At 46.0% G+C, this 16416-nt stretch overlaps 1 protein-coding gene across 4 annotated transcripts; it reads right to left on the minus strand.

The window, feature by feature from the left end:
• Positions 1 to 624: 624 nt before the first annotated feature.
• Nolc1 (nucleolar and coiled-body phosphoprotein 1) lies at positions 625 to 13397 on the minus strand. Of its 4 annotated transcripts, none has more exons than XM_041661853.1 (13): positions 13210 to 13397; positions 10078 to 10133; positions 9820 to 9962; positions 9583 to 9719; positions 8089 to 8251; positions 5218 to 5333; positions 4791 to 4923; positions 4125 to 4253; positions 3826 to 3936; positions 3087 to 3710; positions 2861 to 2967; positions 2638 to 2730; positions 625 to 2484 (listed from the first exon to the last, which is right to left on the minus strand). In XM_041661853.1, exons 1-13 carry the CDS (start codon positions 13327 to 13329, stop codon positions 2326 to 2328), a joined length of 2091 nt encoding a protein of 696 aa, XP_041517787.1. In that variant the 5' UTR covers positions 13330 to 13397; the 3' UTR covers positions 625 to 2325. The 4 variants fall into 4 exon arrangements, with proteins under 4 accessions (XP_041517787.1, XP_041517785.1, XP_041517786.1 ...); XM_041661851.1 differs by having other exon boundaries at positions 4791 to 4929; XM_041661852.1 differs by having other exon boundaries at positions 8089 to 8254.
• Positions 13398 to 16416: the final 3019 nt, after the last annotated feature.

Genomic DNA, 16416 nt, shown 5'->3' on the forward strand with positions numbered 1-16416 from the left:
GATTAAAGGCGTGTGCCACCATCGTCCGGCCTAAGTTTTTCACTATGTAGCCCTGGCTGTCTTGGAACTCACTCTGTAGATTTGGTTGACCTCAAAGATCCACCCGCCTGTCTTCTCAGTGCTGGGATTAATGGGGTACAACACTATCACCCAGCTGTATTTTCTTGAAATAGGGTCTCACTAATGTAGTATTGTCTAACCTGGAACTTTCTATGTAGGCTAGGCTAGCCTGGAATAAGAGGTCTGCACTACTACACCCAGGCCAAAATAAGGCTTTTTCTTCTTTTTGTGCAACAGGGTTTCTCTGTGTAGCCCTGGCTATACTGGTACTTGCTCTGTAGACCAGGCTGGCCTCTACTTTCTAAGTGCTGACATTTTAATGTAAAAATCATTTAACCCCTAGATGCAAAAAGCACAGGCTAGGTTTGGTTTATAGGCCATCTTGTGAATTCCCAACTGAACTGTGCAGTAGCTGAGCCTAGCAACCGTACTGAGAAGTGTGGGTAAGATCTGGCAAACCACTGCCAAGAAACCTCTGTAATGAACTCCCAACAGGTCCCAAACCTGCCCCTCATTCTGTTGTGTGGAGCTGAGGCCTTACACTCACAAAAATAACTCAGCACATCATAAAGCATCCAGTTTATTGTTTTGTAGTGAGGCGCACAGCTCTGACCACGCAGACATCAGCACATTCTTTCGGTCACAGAAAACCAGCTCTAACAAGTTATCAGGTGACTGTGGACTGAACACGGAAGGCCGTTCTTGACATCTTCCTCTTCATCCGTGAAACCTGGGCCTGTCCTCGGGTCGGATCTTCCTTCCCTCCCTCGTGCCGGCTGAGCTGTCAATGGTCTCATTCCAAGTCTTTATCATCTACTCCCTTGGCCCAGGAATCTCTCTGCTCATTTGTGTATTTACTTAAAGTGTCAGGGATCAAACTAGGGTCTCATGGATGCTCGGCAAGCGCACTATCCAAGATGCCTCCCAGCGGTACCCATTAGTCTGCATCAGTAACTCCACAGCTAAGGTACTAACAATTAGTCCAGAAGACAAACTTAAACAAGACACAATCACTCCCAGGGAACCACCCAAGACGAAATGATCCGTTCAGATGCCTCCAACCTCCCTGTTCTCCAGCCTGTCTCTGTAAGGTCCTCCACGCCTCACAAGTTTCCCGTGATGTGCCCACTGAACCTACTAGATATTGGGGGCTGAAGATTTAGTATTTGAATCCATCATTTCCATTTCCTTGACCAGTGGTTTTCAACCATGCAGAAATTAATTACACCAATTTCATGTCACCACTGTTACCAAGACAGAAGTAATTAAGCATTGTCATTCAGTTCGTGACAATGTTAAAATCAAATAGTCATGAACTTAGAATACATAGCAGTAATAGTCAAGTTGTTGAAAATGCCTTTAAATATCAGAAAAGCTTGCTCTGAAATTAAAACCAAGATGAACTGTAAACATGTAATATTAACTACTATAAACAAAATACTCAAGACAGTTATATTCACACCACACAAAATTCTGCCTGTTAACTCCCACCCCAGACAGGGTTTTTGTGTAGCCCTGGCTGTCCTGATCTACCTGCCTCTGTCCCCCAAGTGCTGGGATTAAAGGTGTGCGCCACCACTGCCTATCAATTTTATAGGCTGTTATATTCCAAGAACAGCAATTTTATCCCCAAAAGCTGGTAGATCCATACTGGCTTCTGAAAGCATCAATCTCAGACCCAGAGAGTCAGCGCCCGCCATTTCTGCTTTCTGAGGAAAGGAAGGGTAAAATGTGGACATAATCCTACAGGGAGAAACTTAATTTTTTTTGGTTTTACAAGACAGGGTTTTTCTGTAGTTCTGGAGCCTATCCTGGAACTAGCTCTTGTAGACCAGGCTGGCCTCGAACTCACAGAGATCCACCTGCCTCTGCCTCCCGAGTGCTGGGATTAAAGGCGTGCGCCACCACCGCCTGGCTGACAAAAATCTTTACCATGTGACATTTTGCTATGTCTTAGGCAATAACTAAGACTTGAATCTGTAGAACTGACTTCTGAAAATCACAACAAAAATCTGTACGAAATCATTTAATATAAAATATAAAACTTCTCAGTACGAAGACCCCAGAACAGGAAGGCAATGACAATACTCAAAAACAAACCCACACAAAAGTGGAACATAAAAGGCCTGGAGATTGTAATGACGTCAGGATCTGCTCAAAACCATCCTTGCTGAGACCCTCCCCTAACAACACCGAGTCTCTGGTCCAGTGGAGGTGACGGGCCAGTCTCTCAGCATCACCTTCCTTTTCTAAGATGTTCACAGGTCACTCGCTATCAAACTTGACAGAATTGACCTGGACAGAGATGGAGCCTCCCCGGTAGCTGCCCCGCTTTTTCTTCGTTTTTTCATGTCGGAAGGACTTGCCTTTGGTGAACTTCAGGACCTGATTGGCTCGCTCACCCCAGTCTCCAGCTGCCCCTCGCTGGTAAACAATGATAGGTTAATACACAGAAGACAACACCAAAACCGTCACCTCCCCTACTGTCCCTTCAAGGCGATCTGAATCCATGAGGTTCCAGCAACCTAAACCCAACTGCCCTTCTCTCCCAGGTCCTGAGCAGCCAGCACCCCTCACCTTGGCATCAAAGGAATTGTCTGCTACTCGTGAATCCACCTCAATCTCCTCTTCCCTGACCCTTCGGAATGGGGACGATGCCCTTTTTTCTGCCTAGAGAATGAAGCAGAAGATATGGTGTTGACTGATAGCCCCGTGGTGTCAGGCCCAACTGTCAAGGTAGGCCTGAGGGTTTCCTCTATGGTTTAAGGGCGTGTTATGAGGACACCGTGGAGCAACGTACTTTCTTCCTTTTTGGAAATGTGTTTGGAGTCTGGAGCTTAACTTTCTTAGCTTGAGGAGTCTCTGCTTCTTCTGTTGTCTCATTCTGCTTTCGTTTCTTTCCTGAACCTGCAAAACAATAGCCAGACTCAAAAGTCAGGGGGCAAACGTCTCCCTGTCTACCTTCCCCCCTGAGTATACCCAGTAATGGAGGATAAAACCCAGGGGGTGACCCTACAGATATAGACCTGACTTGGAAGCCGACACTGCCGCCTTTTTCGTCTCTTTCTCTTCCTCCTCTTCTTCCTCCTCCTCGCTTTCCCTGTCTGCTTTTCCGTTCTGAGAAGCTGGAGTGCCATTGGCCTTGCTGGTCTGTGGTTTAGCAGTGCCCTTGCCCTTGGGCTTCTCCTCTTCCTCCTCACTGGAATCTTCGGAGGAGCTGCTGCTCTTGGCTGCTGCTTTCTTCACAGCTGCTGGTTTGGATGCGCTTCCACCTCCTCCTGCCTTCTTAGCTGGAGGCTTAGGTGTCTTCTCCTCTTCATCACTGCTGGAACTGTCTGAGTCTGAGCTGCTGTCCGCAGCCCGAGGAACCTGTTTGGCGGGCAGAGATGGTGCTGCTTTAGCAGTAACCTTGGGCTTGGGGGTTGTCACAGTTTTCTTTGTCGTCTCCTCCTCGCTGGAGCTGCTCTCCTCCTCGCTGGAGCTACTGTCAGCCTTTCTGGTCTGAGGTTTCTGGCCACTGCCTGCAGGTTGCTTAGGAGTTACAGCTGCCTTAGTTGCAGATGGCTTGGGAGTGACAGCTGACTTGCTTAAGGAATTCTTGGTGGTACTGACTGGCTTGGCAGGAGCTTCATCCTCAGAACTGTCAGAATCTAGATAAGAGGACAGAATGAACAGCTCCCCAAAAATAAATTCAGGGGAACCCCATAACAGCAGGATACCCAAAACAATGAGTATCCCAGGAACCCCAGGGTTAGGCAGCATTACCCGAGCTGTCTGAAGAGCTCTCTGCTTTCTTCTTCACTGGAGTTGGTTTGGCAGGTGTCTTGGAGACGACTGCTTTAGCAGGGGTTTTTTTCTCTTCCTGGGAACTTGAATCTGGGGAGAACTTGTGACATTAGGAAAGGTCCAGAATTGCAAGCCAACCAGGAAAGCAATGGAAATAACGTAACAATTTACACAGCCCTGAGCTTTCTCTTACATCACTCAAAAGCAACAGAGATGCAGAGTATTTTTCTCTGTGTTCTTCCCCCATCCCTGTAGTTCCACTGCATCCTGGAACTCACCAGACTCCTCACTGCTGTCCTCACTGCTTTCTGCGGGCTGTTTCTGCACGGCAGCTTTCTTTGGAGACTGGGTTCCCAAGGTCTTCTTTTGCAAAGGAACAGAAGGCGGTGGGACTGAACTGTAAGGACCTGTTTAAAAGGTAGAATAATTTTGAAACATGCATTAGTTAGGCACAGTGGTTCATGCCTGTAATTCTGACATTCATAAGGCTAAGGTAGGAAGAACACTATAAATTTGAGGTTAGCCTGGGCCTCAAATATTTCAAATAAACATGGCTGCTCTTCTGGAGGTCCTGAGTTCATTTCCCAGTAATCACATGGTGGCTCACAATCATCTTAATGAGATCTGGTGTCCTCTTCTGGTGTGTAGGTATACATGCAGGCAGAGTGCTGTACCCATAATAAATAAATAAATCTTTAAAACAGACAGGTAACAGAAATAATAAAATATGCACACAGGATTGTATCTTCTAAGAACAAAACCTGCCTAACATGCATAAAGTCCTAGGTTTAATCCCTAGCACCACAAAATAAAGTGAGTACTTAAATTCTTTGGTTCTCTCTACCTAGAAACAGAATCTCTAACAGTGTGTCACTCTTAGTTGCTGGGCCATGAGGACCGTTTCACAGGCGCGTTCAACAGCCTGATGCCTAGTGTCCAATCACCTGGTTTTTTCTTCACAGGTTTTTTCTGTTCTTCCTCTTCACTAGAGGACTCTTCACTGCTAGAGCTCTTCTGGGTAGGGGTGGCAGCTACTTTCACTGGTGCCTTGGCCACGACTTGCTTTTTAGGTATAGTCTGCATCTGAGAGAAAAATTTAAATTAGAGGAAAATAACTTTCCAAATAATTCAATCAAGCTGAATTAATAGCACACGACTTTGATCCCAGCACGAGAGGTGGAGGCGGGTGGAGTCTGAGACAAGCCTGGCCTACATAGCATCCAAGATAGTCAGGGCTACAGAAAAACTCTGTCTTGAAAAGCAAGCAAAAATAAATAAATAAAAACAAACAAACCAAAACCCACAAGTCACTCCAATCAGAGAGACACCCTGTATAGCTCCTTAACTTCAGCGGACAGTCACAACCCTAACCTTGGGAGGTGCTGCTGCCTTCTCCTCCTCCTCAGAGTCGTCGCTGCTGCTGTCGCTGCTGCTGCTGCTGGCTGCTTTGCCATTGGCTGCTTTAGGCTGTGCTCTCGCTGGTGAACCTGAGACACAAAGCCGAAGAGATAAATTGGGAGACTTCAAAAAAAGCTCCTGCTAGCAGAGTTAAGAGTCTCTAGCAATTCTAAGGCTAGTGAAATGGCTCAGTGGATAAAGGTGCTTGTCACCAAGCCTGAACTTGAAGCCTAGTGGGTACATAGTAAAAGGAGAACCAGTTCTTTAAGCTGTCCCTCCTCTTAAGCTCCATGTGCATGCTGTGACATGTACAGATACACCTCACAGACAATAAGCCACTTAAACATCACTTTCTCAGTCTTTCTCTTCAACCTCTATTCACAGACCTTGTAAAGCCTAAGTCAGCCCACATCATAAGAAACTGCTTGTTTTATGGAGTAAGGGTGGCAGTGAAAGCAGGAAAGAACACACAGCCTGTGAGTGCTGCTCACAGGGAATAAAGTACTTATCACACACACAGCCCAGCCTGGGAATCTGCTCAGCTGTGACTGAGGGTCTAACCTCAGGCTGAGAGGAGGCGTGTACCACTAAGCTGAGCTAAGGAATGCCCATCAGTTCCACACGTGATAGCCTGAGGCAGAAAGATCACAAGTTTAAGGCCACAGGACTAGAGAGTCCTGACCTTACCCAAGGAACAAACAAAATAAATATGCGTAACACACACGCACACACACACAACCTTAGCACTTGGAAGCAGAGGTAGGAGGATCAACTACAAGGCCAGCCTGCGCTTTTAAACTTTTTTTTTCTCTCAAAAATAGAAATTAAGGCCTGGGTCTGGAAAAGCCTGGGATAAAACCGGACTCTCTGAACATAACGGACAATGAGGACTACTGAGAACTCAAGAACAATGGCACTGGGTTTCTGATCCTACTGCACGTACTAGCTTTGTGGGAGCCTAGGCAGTTTGGATGCTCAACTTACTAGACCTGGATGGAGGTGGGGGGTTCCTTGGACTTCCCACAGGACAGGGAACCCTGATTGCTTTTCGGGCTGAGGGGGGGGGGACTTAATTAGGGGAGGGGGAGGGAAATGGGAGGCGGTGGCTGGGAAGAGACAGAAATCTTTAATAAATAAATAAATTTAAAAAAAATTCAAGGAAATGGAATAGAACAGCATAAAAAAAAAATAGAAATTAAGAGCCGGGAGGTAGTGGTGCACGCCTTTAATCCCAGCACTTGGAAGGCAGAGGCAGGCGGATCTCTGTGAGTTTGAGGCCAGCCTGGTCTACAAGAGCTAGTTCCAGGACAGGCTCCAAAACCACAGTGAAACCCTGTCTCGAAAAACTAAAAAAAAAAAAAAAAAAAAAAAAAAAAAAAATAGAAATTAAGGGGCTGGAGAAATGGCTCAGCAGCTCCTCTATCTCGAGTCCCAGAGTCCCCTGCACTCATATGGGGCATGCTCACACACACACGGTTATCACATAGGTCTGGCTGTCCTGGAACTTAAAGATCTGCTTGCCTCTGTCTCCCAAGTGCAGAGATTAAAGGCATGCCCTACTATACCTGGCTAAAAGTTCTTTTTTTTTTTTTTAACATATGTGCCACCATGCCTGGCTGCATTAAACTTTATTTATTTTGGTTTTTATTTGTTTTTTATATTTATTTATTTATTACTGTGTGTATGCCTGCAGGCCAGAAGAGGGCACCAGACCTCATTACAGATGGTTGTGAGCCACCATGTGGTTGCTGGGAATTGAACTCAGGACCTTTGGAAGAGCAGGCAATGCTCTTAACCGCTGAGCCATCTCTCCAGCCCCCTAAAAGTTCTTTTTAAAGTCATCTATCTTCCCCCTGGGTTTTATGACCATGTATCTGTAATTCTAGCTGTCAAGAGGCTGAGACAGGATGACCTGGAACTTAATTGCTACTTAGCCCTTTAGTAAAGAAGGACGAATCAGTTCAAGGATGGTATGGGTTGCTACGCAAAAAGCAAATTAAAAAAAAAAAAAATTTTCTTGCCAGGTGGTAGTGATGCACACCTTTAATCCCAGCACTTGGGAGGCAGAGACAAGCAAGTTCAAGGCCAGCCTGATGTACAAAGCAAGTTCAAGGACAGACAGAACTGTTACAGAGAAACCTTGTATTAAAAAACCAAAAAAGAGCCGGGCGATGGTGGCGCACGCCTTTAATCCCAGCACTCGGGAGGCAGAGGCAGGCGGATCTCTGTGAGTTCGAGACCAGCCTGGTCTACAGAGCTAGTTCCAGGACAGGCTCCAAAGCCACAGAGAAACCCTGTCTCGAAAAACCAAAAAAAACCAAAAAAAAAAAAAAAACCCAAAAAAGAAATAGAAACCAAAGTTTTTCTTGCTAAAGCTGCTTTTCTTATATACTGGTCCCAGCCATAAAATTTTATAAAATTGTTTTTTGATTTCTTTCCCCCTCTTCAGATGGCCCAGAACTTGGGAAGTTAACTAAACTGGCCCTGAATTACAGCAATTCCAGTTCAGCTGCAGGTATTACAGGAGCGCACTGTGCCTGACACATGTGTGTAGCATTGAGGACTAAACCCAGGCCTTGCACAGTTGAGGCAAGTACCTTCCCACAGACTTATCCCAAGTACTGGAATAATGACCAGCCTCATATTCCCCTCCTAAAACTTTGAGACAGGGTCTCAGTAGGTTTTCCAGGCTCGCCTTATACTTCTCCTGTTTCCCTTTTCTGGGTAGGTGAGATGACAGCCCTTTCCAGTCATGACCGGCCAAAGAGGAGATGAACGCCTGTCATTCGGCAACCATACCCATCTGACACTGGTCCCAGCCTACCCTCCCGGGGACAGAAATACCTGGCTTGGCTGAGGCTTTCGGCTGAGCTTTGGCTGCCGGAGCTGTCTTTAGCTTCTGGGTCTGCGGTGTTTCATCCTCCGAGCTTGAGTCTGACTCGGACTCAGAGCTCTTGGCTTTCTTAGGAGGAGTTCTGACTGCCTTGGCTTGGGGCTTAACTACCTTCTGCTAAAACAAAACAAAGATGGTGGCAAATGTCTTTAACTGAAACAAGTAGGAGGTAGACAGGTGGATCTGAGTTCAACGTCAACCTGATCAACACAGAAGGTTCCAGGACAGCCAGTGCTATACAAAGAGACCCTATCTCAAAAAACCCACAAAATAGGACTGGAGAGGTGGCTCAGAGGTTAAGAATACTGGCTGTTCTTTCAAACGTCCTGAGTTCAATTCCCAGCAACCACAAGATGGCTCACAACCATCTGTAATATGATCTGATGCCCTCTTCTCGTGTGCAGGCAGAACACTGTATACATACTAAATAAATATGCCAAGCGTTGGTGGCGTACACCTTTAATCCCAGCACTCAGGAGGCAGAGGCAAGCGGATCTCTGAGTTCGGAGCCAGTCTGGTCTATAAGAGCTAGTTCTAGGACAGGCTCCAAAACTACAAAGAATCCCTGTCTTGAAAAATAAAAAAACAAAAACACCCCCCACCACCCAAAGAAACAAAAACAGAAAAATAACACCACAAAACAAAACATGCACCAGGGCAATCAGCAAGAACACCTGGGCACTCAAAAGGCTCCCAAGATGCGTGTTTTTTTTTTTTTTTAAGAACCCACTGAAATGGCAAGGAAAAGGAAGATAAAATACTCAAAGAGCTAAGCAGTGAAAAAAAAGTTCAACAACTCGCTAACACTGGCCTGTTCCTCACAATCTTGTCAACAGCTCCCATCAAAACAACTGTGTTCTCGGGCCCTCTACATATCCCAAAGAACACACAGTCCCGAGTAAAGGTGATTTCTGCCTACATTTGGATCCCATCATTCTAGACCTCAATTTTATCTTCTTCAAAAATCCCCAGAAGGGGCTGGAGAGATGGCTCAGTGGTTAAGAGCATTGCCTGCTCTTCCAAAGGTTCTGAGTTCAACTCCCAGGAACCACATGGTGGCTCACAACCATCTGTAATGAGGTCTGATGCCCTCTTCTGGCCTGCAGACATACACACAGACAGAATAATGTATACATAATAAATAAAAATAAAAAAAAAAAAAACAGAATTAGCCAGGTGGTGGGGGCACAGGCCTTTAATCCCAGCACTTGGGAGACAGAGGCAGGAGGATCTCTGAGTTTGAGGCCAGCCTGGTCTACAGAGCAAGTTCCAGGACAGGCTCCAAAGATACAGAGAAACCAATTCAAAAATAAAAAAGAAAGAAAGAAAAAAGAAAAAAAATCCCCAGAATGTATCCCTTACTGAACAGCTCCCACCACCCCAACCATAGACTAGATGCCCAGTTTAGGTTCATTGCCAAATTCTTTACAACAAAAGCTGCAAACCTGGACAGGCTTCTTCTTTTTGTTGTCTTCTTCCTCCTCCTCATCGCTGGATTCTTCGCTACTGCTGCTCTCTGACGCTTTGGCTGCTGCCGCCTTCCCAGCATGCTGAGGCAAACTGGTTCGCTTGGCAGGTACAGCTGAATAGAAGGATAGGCACCCACAAGAATCACTATGCTGTGCAGGCAGGTGTCAAATGTCCTTCCTGAAGCACCGCCCCCAACCCCTGCAGCGCCTTACCAGCCTTCTTTGCTGGAGGTCCTTGGGCTTTGTCCTCTTCCTCACTGCTGTCCTCACTGCTGTCACTGGACGAAGTCTCCTTCTTAGCCTTCTTGGTCACTGGTCCATTTGACTGTAACTTCCGCTTTGGGGCTTTGGTGGACCTATTGATTTAGATCAGGCTTACTTCTAAGGGATCAGAACCTTCTTAAAAAAAGGGAACACAGCCCAGCCCACCTAAGGGGAGAAAACAGTCCAAGTGTAACAAGGAAAGCTTACTTGAGCCAGAAGCTATAGATGTCCAAGAGGGAAGAAGCATTGGCATCCTGCCGTGTCTACAAGAAAAGAATTAAAGAAATTAAAGAAATAGCATGATTCTATGTTATTCTTTCATCAAGACCTGCCTGGTTATAGGACATGGAGTTATAGACAGCCAGGGCCTTCTAAGAAGACCCTGTCTCAAAAAAAAAAAAAAAAAGTTATGCTATTTACTTACTCAACTTGACATGGATGCATAAGATTTTCTCAACTTAGTTCACTTACATATCGCCTGGCTGTGAGCAGAAAAATGGGCTTCCTCTAATATATAATCTACTCCCAAGCCTTTCCAACCATACTTTTCAAAGTCTTAGAAAGATTTCAGCAATTAATAATGTTGATAAAGAATATTGACGGCTAAGTGGTGAAGAGAACACACTGCTCTTCTAGAGGACCTGTGCTCATTCTCCACTACCCACCAGGAGACTCACAACTACCTGTTAATTTCAGATCCAGGGAGTTCTGACATTCCTGGTCTCTGCGGGCACCTGTACTAATGTTCACCACTGCAGGCTTAATTAATTGACTTCTTTCTTTCTTTTTTGTTTTTTTGTGTTTTTTTTTTTGGTTTTTCGAGACAGGGTTTCTCTGTGGTTTTGGAGCCTGTCCTGGAACTAGCTCTTGTAGACCAGGCTGGTCTCGAACTCACAGAGATCCGCCTGCCTCTGCCTCCCGAGTGCTGGGATTATAGGCGTGTGCCACCACCGCCCGGCCTTGTTTTTTTTTTAATTTATTTATTTATTAAGGATTTCTGCCTCCTCCCCGCAACCGCTTCCCATTTCCCTCCCCCTCCTCCGATCAAGTCCCCCTCCCTCATCTGCTCTAAGAGCAATCAGGGTTCCCTGACCTGTGGGAAGCCCAAGGACTGCCCACCTCTATCCAGGTCTCGTAAGGTGAGCATCCAAACTGCCTAGGCTCCCACAAGCCAGTACTTGCAGTAGGATCAAAAACCCACTGCGATTGTTCTTGAATTCTCAGTATTCCTCATTGTCTTTTTTGTTTTTCGAGACAGGGTTTCTCTGTAGTTTTGGAGCTTGTCCTGGAACTAGCTCTGTAGATCAGCTTGGCCTTGAACTCACAGAGCTCCACCTGCCTCTGCCTCCACCGCCCAGCAATTAACTGACTTTTTAAAAGGTACAAGGTGTGGTGGCACATGCCTTTAACCCTAGCACTTGGGAGGGAGAGATAGGAAGATCTCTTGCATTTGAGTTAACTTGGTCTAAATAGTGAGTCCCAGGACAGGCACAGTTACATAGAGATCCTGTGTGAAAGAGAAGGAAAGGGAGGGAGGGAGAGATGGAAGAGTCAAGCAATGGTGACACACGCCCTTAATCCCATCACTCCGGAGGCAGAGCCAGGCGGGTCTGTGTGAGTTCAGGAGGGCCAGAAGAGCCAGAGCTGTTACAGAGAAACCCTGTTCAAAAGAAGAAAAGGGCAACAGTTAAGAGCTGACATGCCAGGTTGTCCGGGCTGAAGAAACTCCCTTGTGAAACTGATCTGATCCCTTCCCTTTGCAGTAAAGTTCCCTTCATCCTACTCATACAAAGAAGTAGTCAACCTCAAAAGGTCTTCTCACCTTAACCCAAGATTCTCAGAATCTAAGGCAGGCGGATCAATAAGGCCAAAAGGCCTACCAACCAAGTTCTAGGCCAGGAAGGTCTGCAGAAACAAGGGGGGGAAGGAAAAGACAAACACGCAGACCAGGTGTGCAGCCTTTAATTCCAACAGTCAGAGGCAGGAGCATTTCTTTGAGGCCAGTCTAGTTGGCACATAAATTCCAGGCTAGCCAGGGTTACACAGGGAGACTTTATCTCAAAAATAAAAGCAAAGCAAAAGCAGCCTAAGTTCTTAGTCTTGGTTCCATCCTTGGAAAAAAGACCACAGGTCTACAGCTCCTCACGGTGTTTCCATGAATGCTACAGCTCTCCTTGAGTAGACTCTAAACATTTCACGTCGTCCATTTCACCTTGCTCTTACATGGGTTCAAATCGCCCGAAAAGCTGTCCCTCATCTCGTGCTTACTGTCTACTTATAATGGGATTACTACTTCGTGCATTTTCTCTTGGTGCATCTCATGCATCAAAACTCTGTAAATTAAGCTGGATATGGTGGCGCACACCTTTAATCCCAGTAAATCAGGAACAACATGGTCTACAAAGCGAGTTCCAGGACAGCCAGGTTACACAAAGAAACCCTTTGTTGAAAAACTAAAGAACAGCTGGGCGGTGGTGGCACACGCCTTTAATCCCAGCACTCGGGAGACAGAAGCAGGCAGATCTCTGTGAGTTCGCGGTCAGCCTGGTCTACAAGAGCCAGGCCAGGCTCCAAAAGCTACAGAGAAACCCTGTCGCGAAAAACTAAAAAGAAAGAAAAAAAGAAAAACCTAAAATAAAACAACAAAGTCTGTAAAGTAAATGACATCCTGCTATGTTCACATCCTAATACATTCTGTATCTCAGCACCAGGAGGGTGAGGCAAGAGGAAGAGAAGATCAAAGCCATTCTCTCCTACGCAAGAGTTACATAGAACCTGTCCCAAACAAAAGAAGGCTGCTAGGATCATATATGTGGAAAATCGCAGAGCCTGGCCAAAGCCTACATTTGTTTTATTTCACTACCTAAAGCTCCACGCTCAGTGGAAACTGGCAGGGAAGGATGTTCACTCCTCCTACAGAAAGTAGCCTCTCCCTACACTCATTCAATTCTTCTCTTGCAAAAATAAAATAAAATCTTAGCCTTCATTACTTTATCGTCGAGTCTCAGGCTAATTTGCGACCAACAAAAAAATACACCAGAAGACCCAAGCACCGCCAATCCAATGCTCTCAGCGGGACCTAGCGCTCGCTCATCGTATGTTGTCAGCCACATGACCTGGGCCACGCGGGACCCACGCCTGCCGTCGCTGCAAGATTCGCTAGTCAGACATAGTCAGAGGAGACGCCGAGGCCTCAAGCTTTAGAAAGGGGAGCAGAAAGGCTTCGCGGACATTAGACTGACAGACCCCAGACCGTTCCTCCTTGCCTCCTAAGCATGTCAAGGCCTAGAAATTCTTGGAGCCGACCCACCCAGGTCCGCGACCAAAGCCAAGACTCACAGCGCCTGTCGCTTTTGCAAATTTGTTGGCCACCTCCGAAAGTTGGTTATCACGCAGAAAGCCGAGCACGAGTGGATAAAGGTCGCTTGGAACCACGCGGCGCAAGCCGGTATCCGCCATACTCCCGGTAATACGCGTCACTACAGTCGCGCACGCTGCACGACTTAGGAACTCCAAAGCACGGCCAGGGCAGGGGGCGGGCCAGGTGTCGTCATCACGTCGCGCGGCGCGCAGCGGAAGCGTGGGGCTCGCCGATGCGGCTCCCCATCAACCTCGGAGGCGGGACCCAGGCCACGACGCGCATAAGGTCTTTCCGGTCTCACGTGCGTCGCCATCCCGCTAAGGGCTTAGCCAGTGGGCCGCCCATTACGAAGGCGGAGCGTTTGCGTCAGAGGTCACGCTCCCTTCTGTGGCGGGAAAACTTGCGATTTCCCGCGCATTATCTTTGCTGAATGGATCTTTTTTTCCACAGTACCGGCTGCTACTCAGACCCAATAATGAATGGACTGCAGTACTCCAACCTTTTCCACCTTTCTAGGTGTCCCCTACTGGTAACATTCCCACTGACAATGTCTTCTCTTCTGCCATTGTCATTCTCTTCTGTCACCTTCACACTCAAGTGTTATCACCAGGCTCAAATCATAAGAGGATCCTTAAAAGTTGCTCATTGTGGTGACAATGGTGTTAATACCCCCCAAAACTGTCTGTCAATCATACTTAGGTTACACAATTCCATGGAGTGGGGAGGGACAGCTGTTTAAGAAAAAGGGATCATGCATCATGTATGAAACCTGAATCAAACAGCAATACTCTATTAGACCTAAAAGTAATGCTTTCTTCGTAAGTCAGAAGTCACTGAATTCTGTCTAACTCTAGTATCAGCCGTTTCCAGGTTACACTAGTCTTCCCTTAGGAAGCAGAAAAGATCCATTTCCTGTGGACGAACTTTTTTTTCCCTCAAAACAGGCATGCCTTTCTCAAGAGAACCATTATGTCTCTCTTTACCAGAGATGGTTCTAACCATATATATGTATTAAAAAAAAAAAAAGTAATTTGAGCCTGGCAGTGGTGGCGCACGCCTTTACTCCCAGCACTTAGGAGGCAGAGGCAGGCAGATAGCTGTGAGTTTGAGGCCAGCCTGGTCTACAAGAGATAGTTCCGGACTAGAGAGATGGCTCAGTGGTTAAGAGCACTGCCTGCTCTTCCAAAGATCCTGAGTTCAATTCCCAGCAACCACATGATGGCTCACAACCATCTCTAATGAGATCTGGTGCCCTCTTCTGGCCTGCATGCAGATAGAATACTGAGAATACTGTATACATAATAAATACTATATACATATAACACATAATGTATACATAATAAATCTTTTTAAAAAGAGCTAGTTCCAGGATAGGCTCCAAAACTACAGAGAAATCCAGTCTCAAAAAAAAAAACGTTTACGGGCTGGAGAGATGGCTCAGTGGTTAAGAGCACTGCCTGCTCTTCCAAAGGTCCTGAGTTCAATTCCAAGAAACCACATGGTGGCTCACAACCATCTGTAATGAGATCTGGTGCCCTCTTCTGGCCTGCAGGGATACACAATACTGTATCCATATAAATAAATATTTAAAAAAAAAAAAAGTTTAAAACCTGCACGCATTTAATCCCAGAGACAGGCTTTCTATGACTGTCTTGGGACTCACTCCATAGACCAGACTCCCCGTCTCCTGACTAAAGGTGTCCTACCACTGCCGACTACTGTCACTCTGGTTTAATAAAAAGCTAAATAGCCAATAGCTAGGCAGGATTTCCAGGCAGAGGACACTAGAAAGGGCGGAGACAGAGCAAGCAAGAAAGCAGGATGAACAGTCTGTAGATGAGTTACACGAGCCTCAGGGCAGCACATAATAAAACTGGGTTGTTACATGAGCTAGTTAAAAACAAGCCTAAATTATCTGCCAAACCTTTGTAATAATTCAGAAGTTTCTGTGTTGTGATTTGGGAGCCGGCTGGTGGGATGGTAAAGACTCCAGACTAGGCTAACTAGTGAGCTTCAGGACAATGAGGCGGTCAGCATTCCTGAGGGTTACACAAGAAGCTGTCCTATTGCCTCCATACACACATATACCCACATACAGAAGATAGGGCTTTCCCCAGATGAACAATGCTCCGGGTTCACTTCCTAGTACCATAGAAACAAGATGTTCTAACATATGTCTGTTATTCCAGCACTTAGGAGGGGATCATCAGATGTTCAAGGCAAGCTAAAGGACAGACTAGGACACACTGACTGCCAAGGTATAAATAAGTATTTCAGGGGCTGGAGAGATGGCTCAGAGGTTAAAAGCATTGCCTGCTCTTCCAAAGGTCCTGAGTTCAATTCCCGGCAACCACATGGTGGCTCACAACCATCTGTAATGAGGTCTGGTGCCCTCTTCTGGCCTACAGACATACACACAGACAGAATATTGTATACATAACAAATAAATAAATATTTAAAAAAATAAAGGGCTGGAGAGATGGCTCAGAGGTTAAGAGCACTGCCTGCTCTTCCAAAGGTCCTGAGTTCAATTCCCAGCAACCACATGGTGGCTCACAACCATCTGTAATGGGGTCTGGTGCCCTCTTCTGGCCCGCAGGCAAACACGCAGACAGAATATTGTATACATAATAAATAAATAAAATACTTTAAATAAATAAATAAATAAATATTTCAAATGTCTTTGAGAAGTGTTTTTCCCTTTTTGACTTATGTGACAGACCTGAGAAATTAAGTTAAAACCAATGTGATTTTTTTTTTTTTTTTTTTTTTGGTTTTTCGAGACAGGGTTTCTCTGTGGCTTTGGAGCCTGTCCTGGAACTAGCTCTGTAGACCAGGCTGGTCTCGAACTCACAGAGATCCGCCTACCTCTGCCTCCCGAGTGCTGGGATTAAAGGCGTGCGCCACCATCGCCCGGCGATTTTTTTTTTTTTAATTTAGTATGTATACAGTGTTTTGCCTGCAATCCAGAAGAGGGCACCAGATCTCATTACAGATGGTTGTGAGCCACCATGTGGTTGCTGGGAATTGAACTCAGGACCTTTGGAAGAGCAGGCAGTACTCATCTATCCAGTCCAAATCCAATGTGATTTTACACCTAACCAGAAGAGGGCTCCTAGGAACTTGATGAATGTAAGCATGACCCTAAATGTGTTCATAAAAGTTCTAAGTACACGTGACATTAG

This window comes from Microtus oregoni, unplaced genomic scaffold (assembly GCF_018167655.1).
Source record: "Microtus oregoni isolate MIOR12 unplaced genomic scaffold, Mior012 000012F_ref0000307, whole genome shotgun sequence".
Lineage (NCBI taxonomy): Eukaryota > Metazoa > Chordata > Mammalia > Rodentia > Cricetidae > Microtus > Microtus oregoni.

Excerpts from the sequence above, each read along its gene's own strand:
- Nolc1 (XM_041661850.1), bottom strand. The coding sequence starts at position 13,329 with ATGGCGGATACCGGCTTGCGCCGCGTGGTTCCAAGCGACCTTTATCCA. Across the intron at positions 10,134-13,209 it reads TTGCAAAAGCGACAGGCGCT|ACACGGCAGGATGCCAATGC; the intron begins GTGAGTCTTGGC and ends CTTTTCTTGTAG. Across the intron at positions 3,937-4,124 it reads GGACAGCAGTGAGGAGTCTG|ATTCAAGTTCCCAGGAAGAG; the intron begins GTGAGTTCCAGG and ends AGTTCTCCCCAG.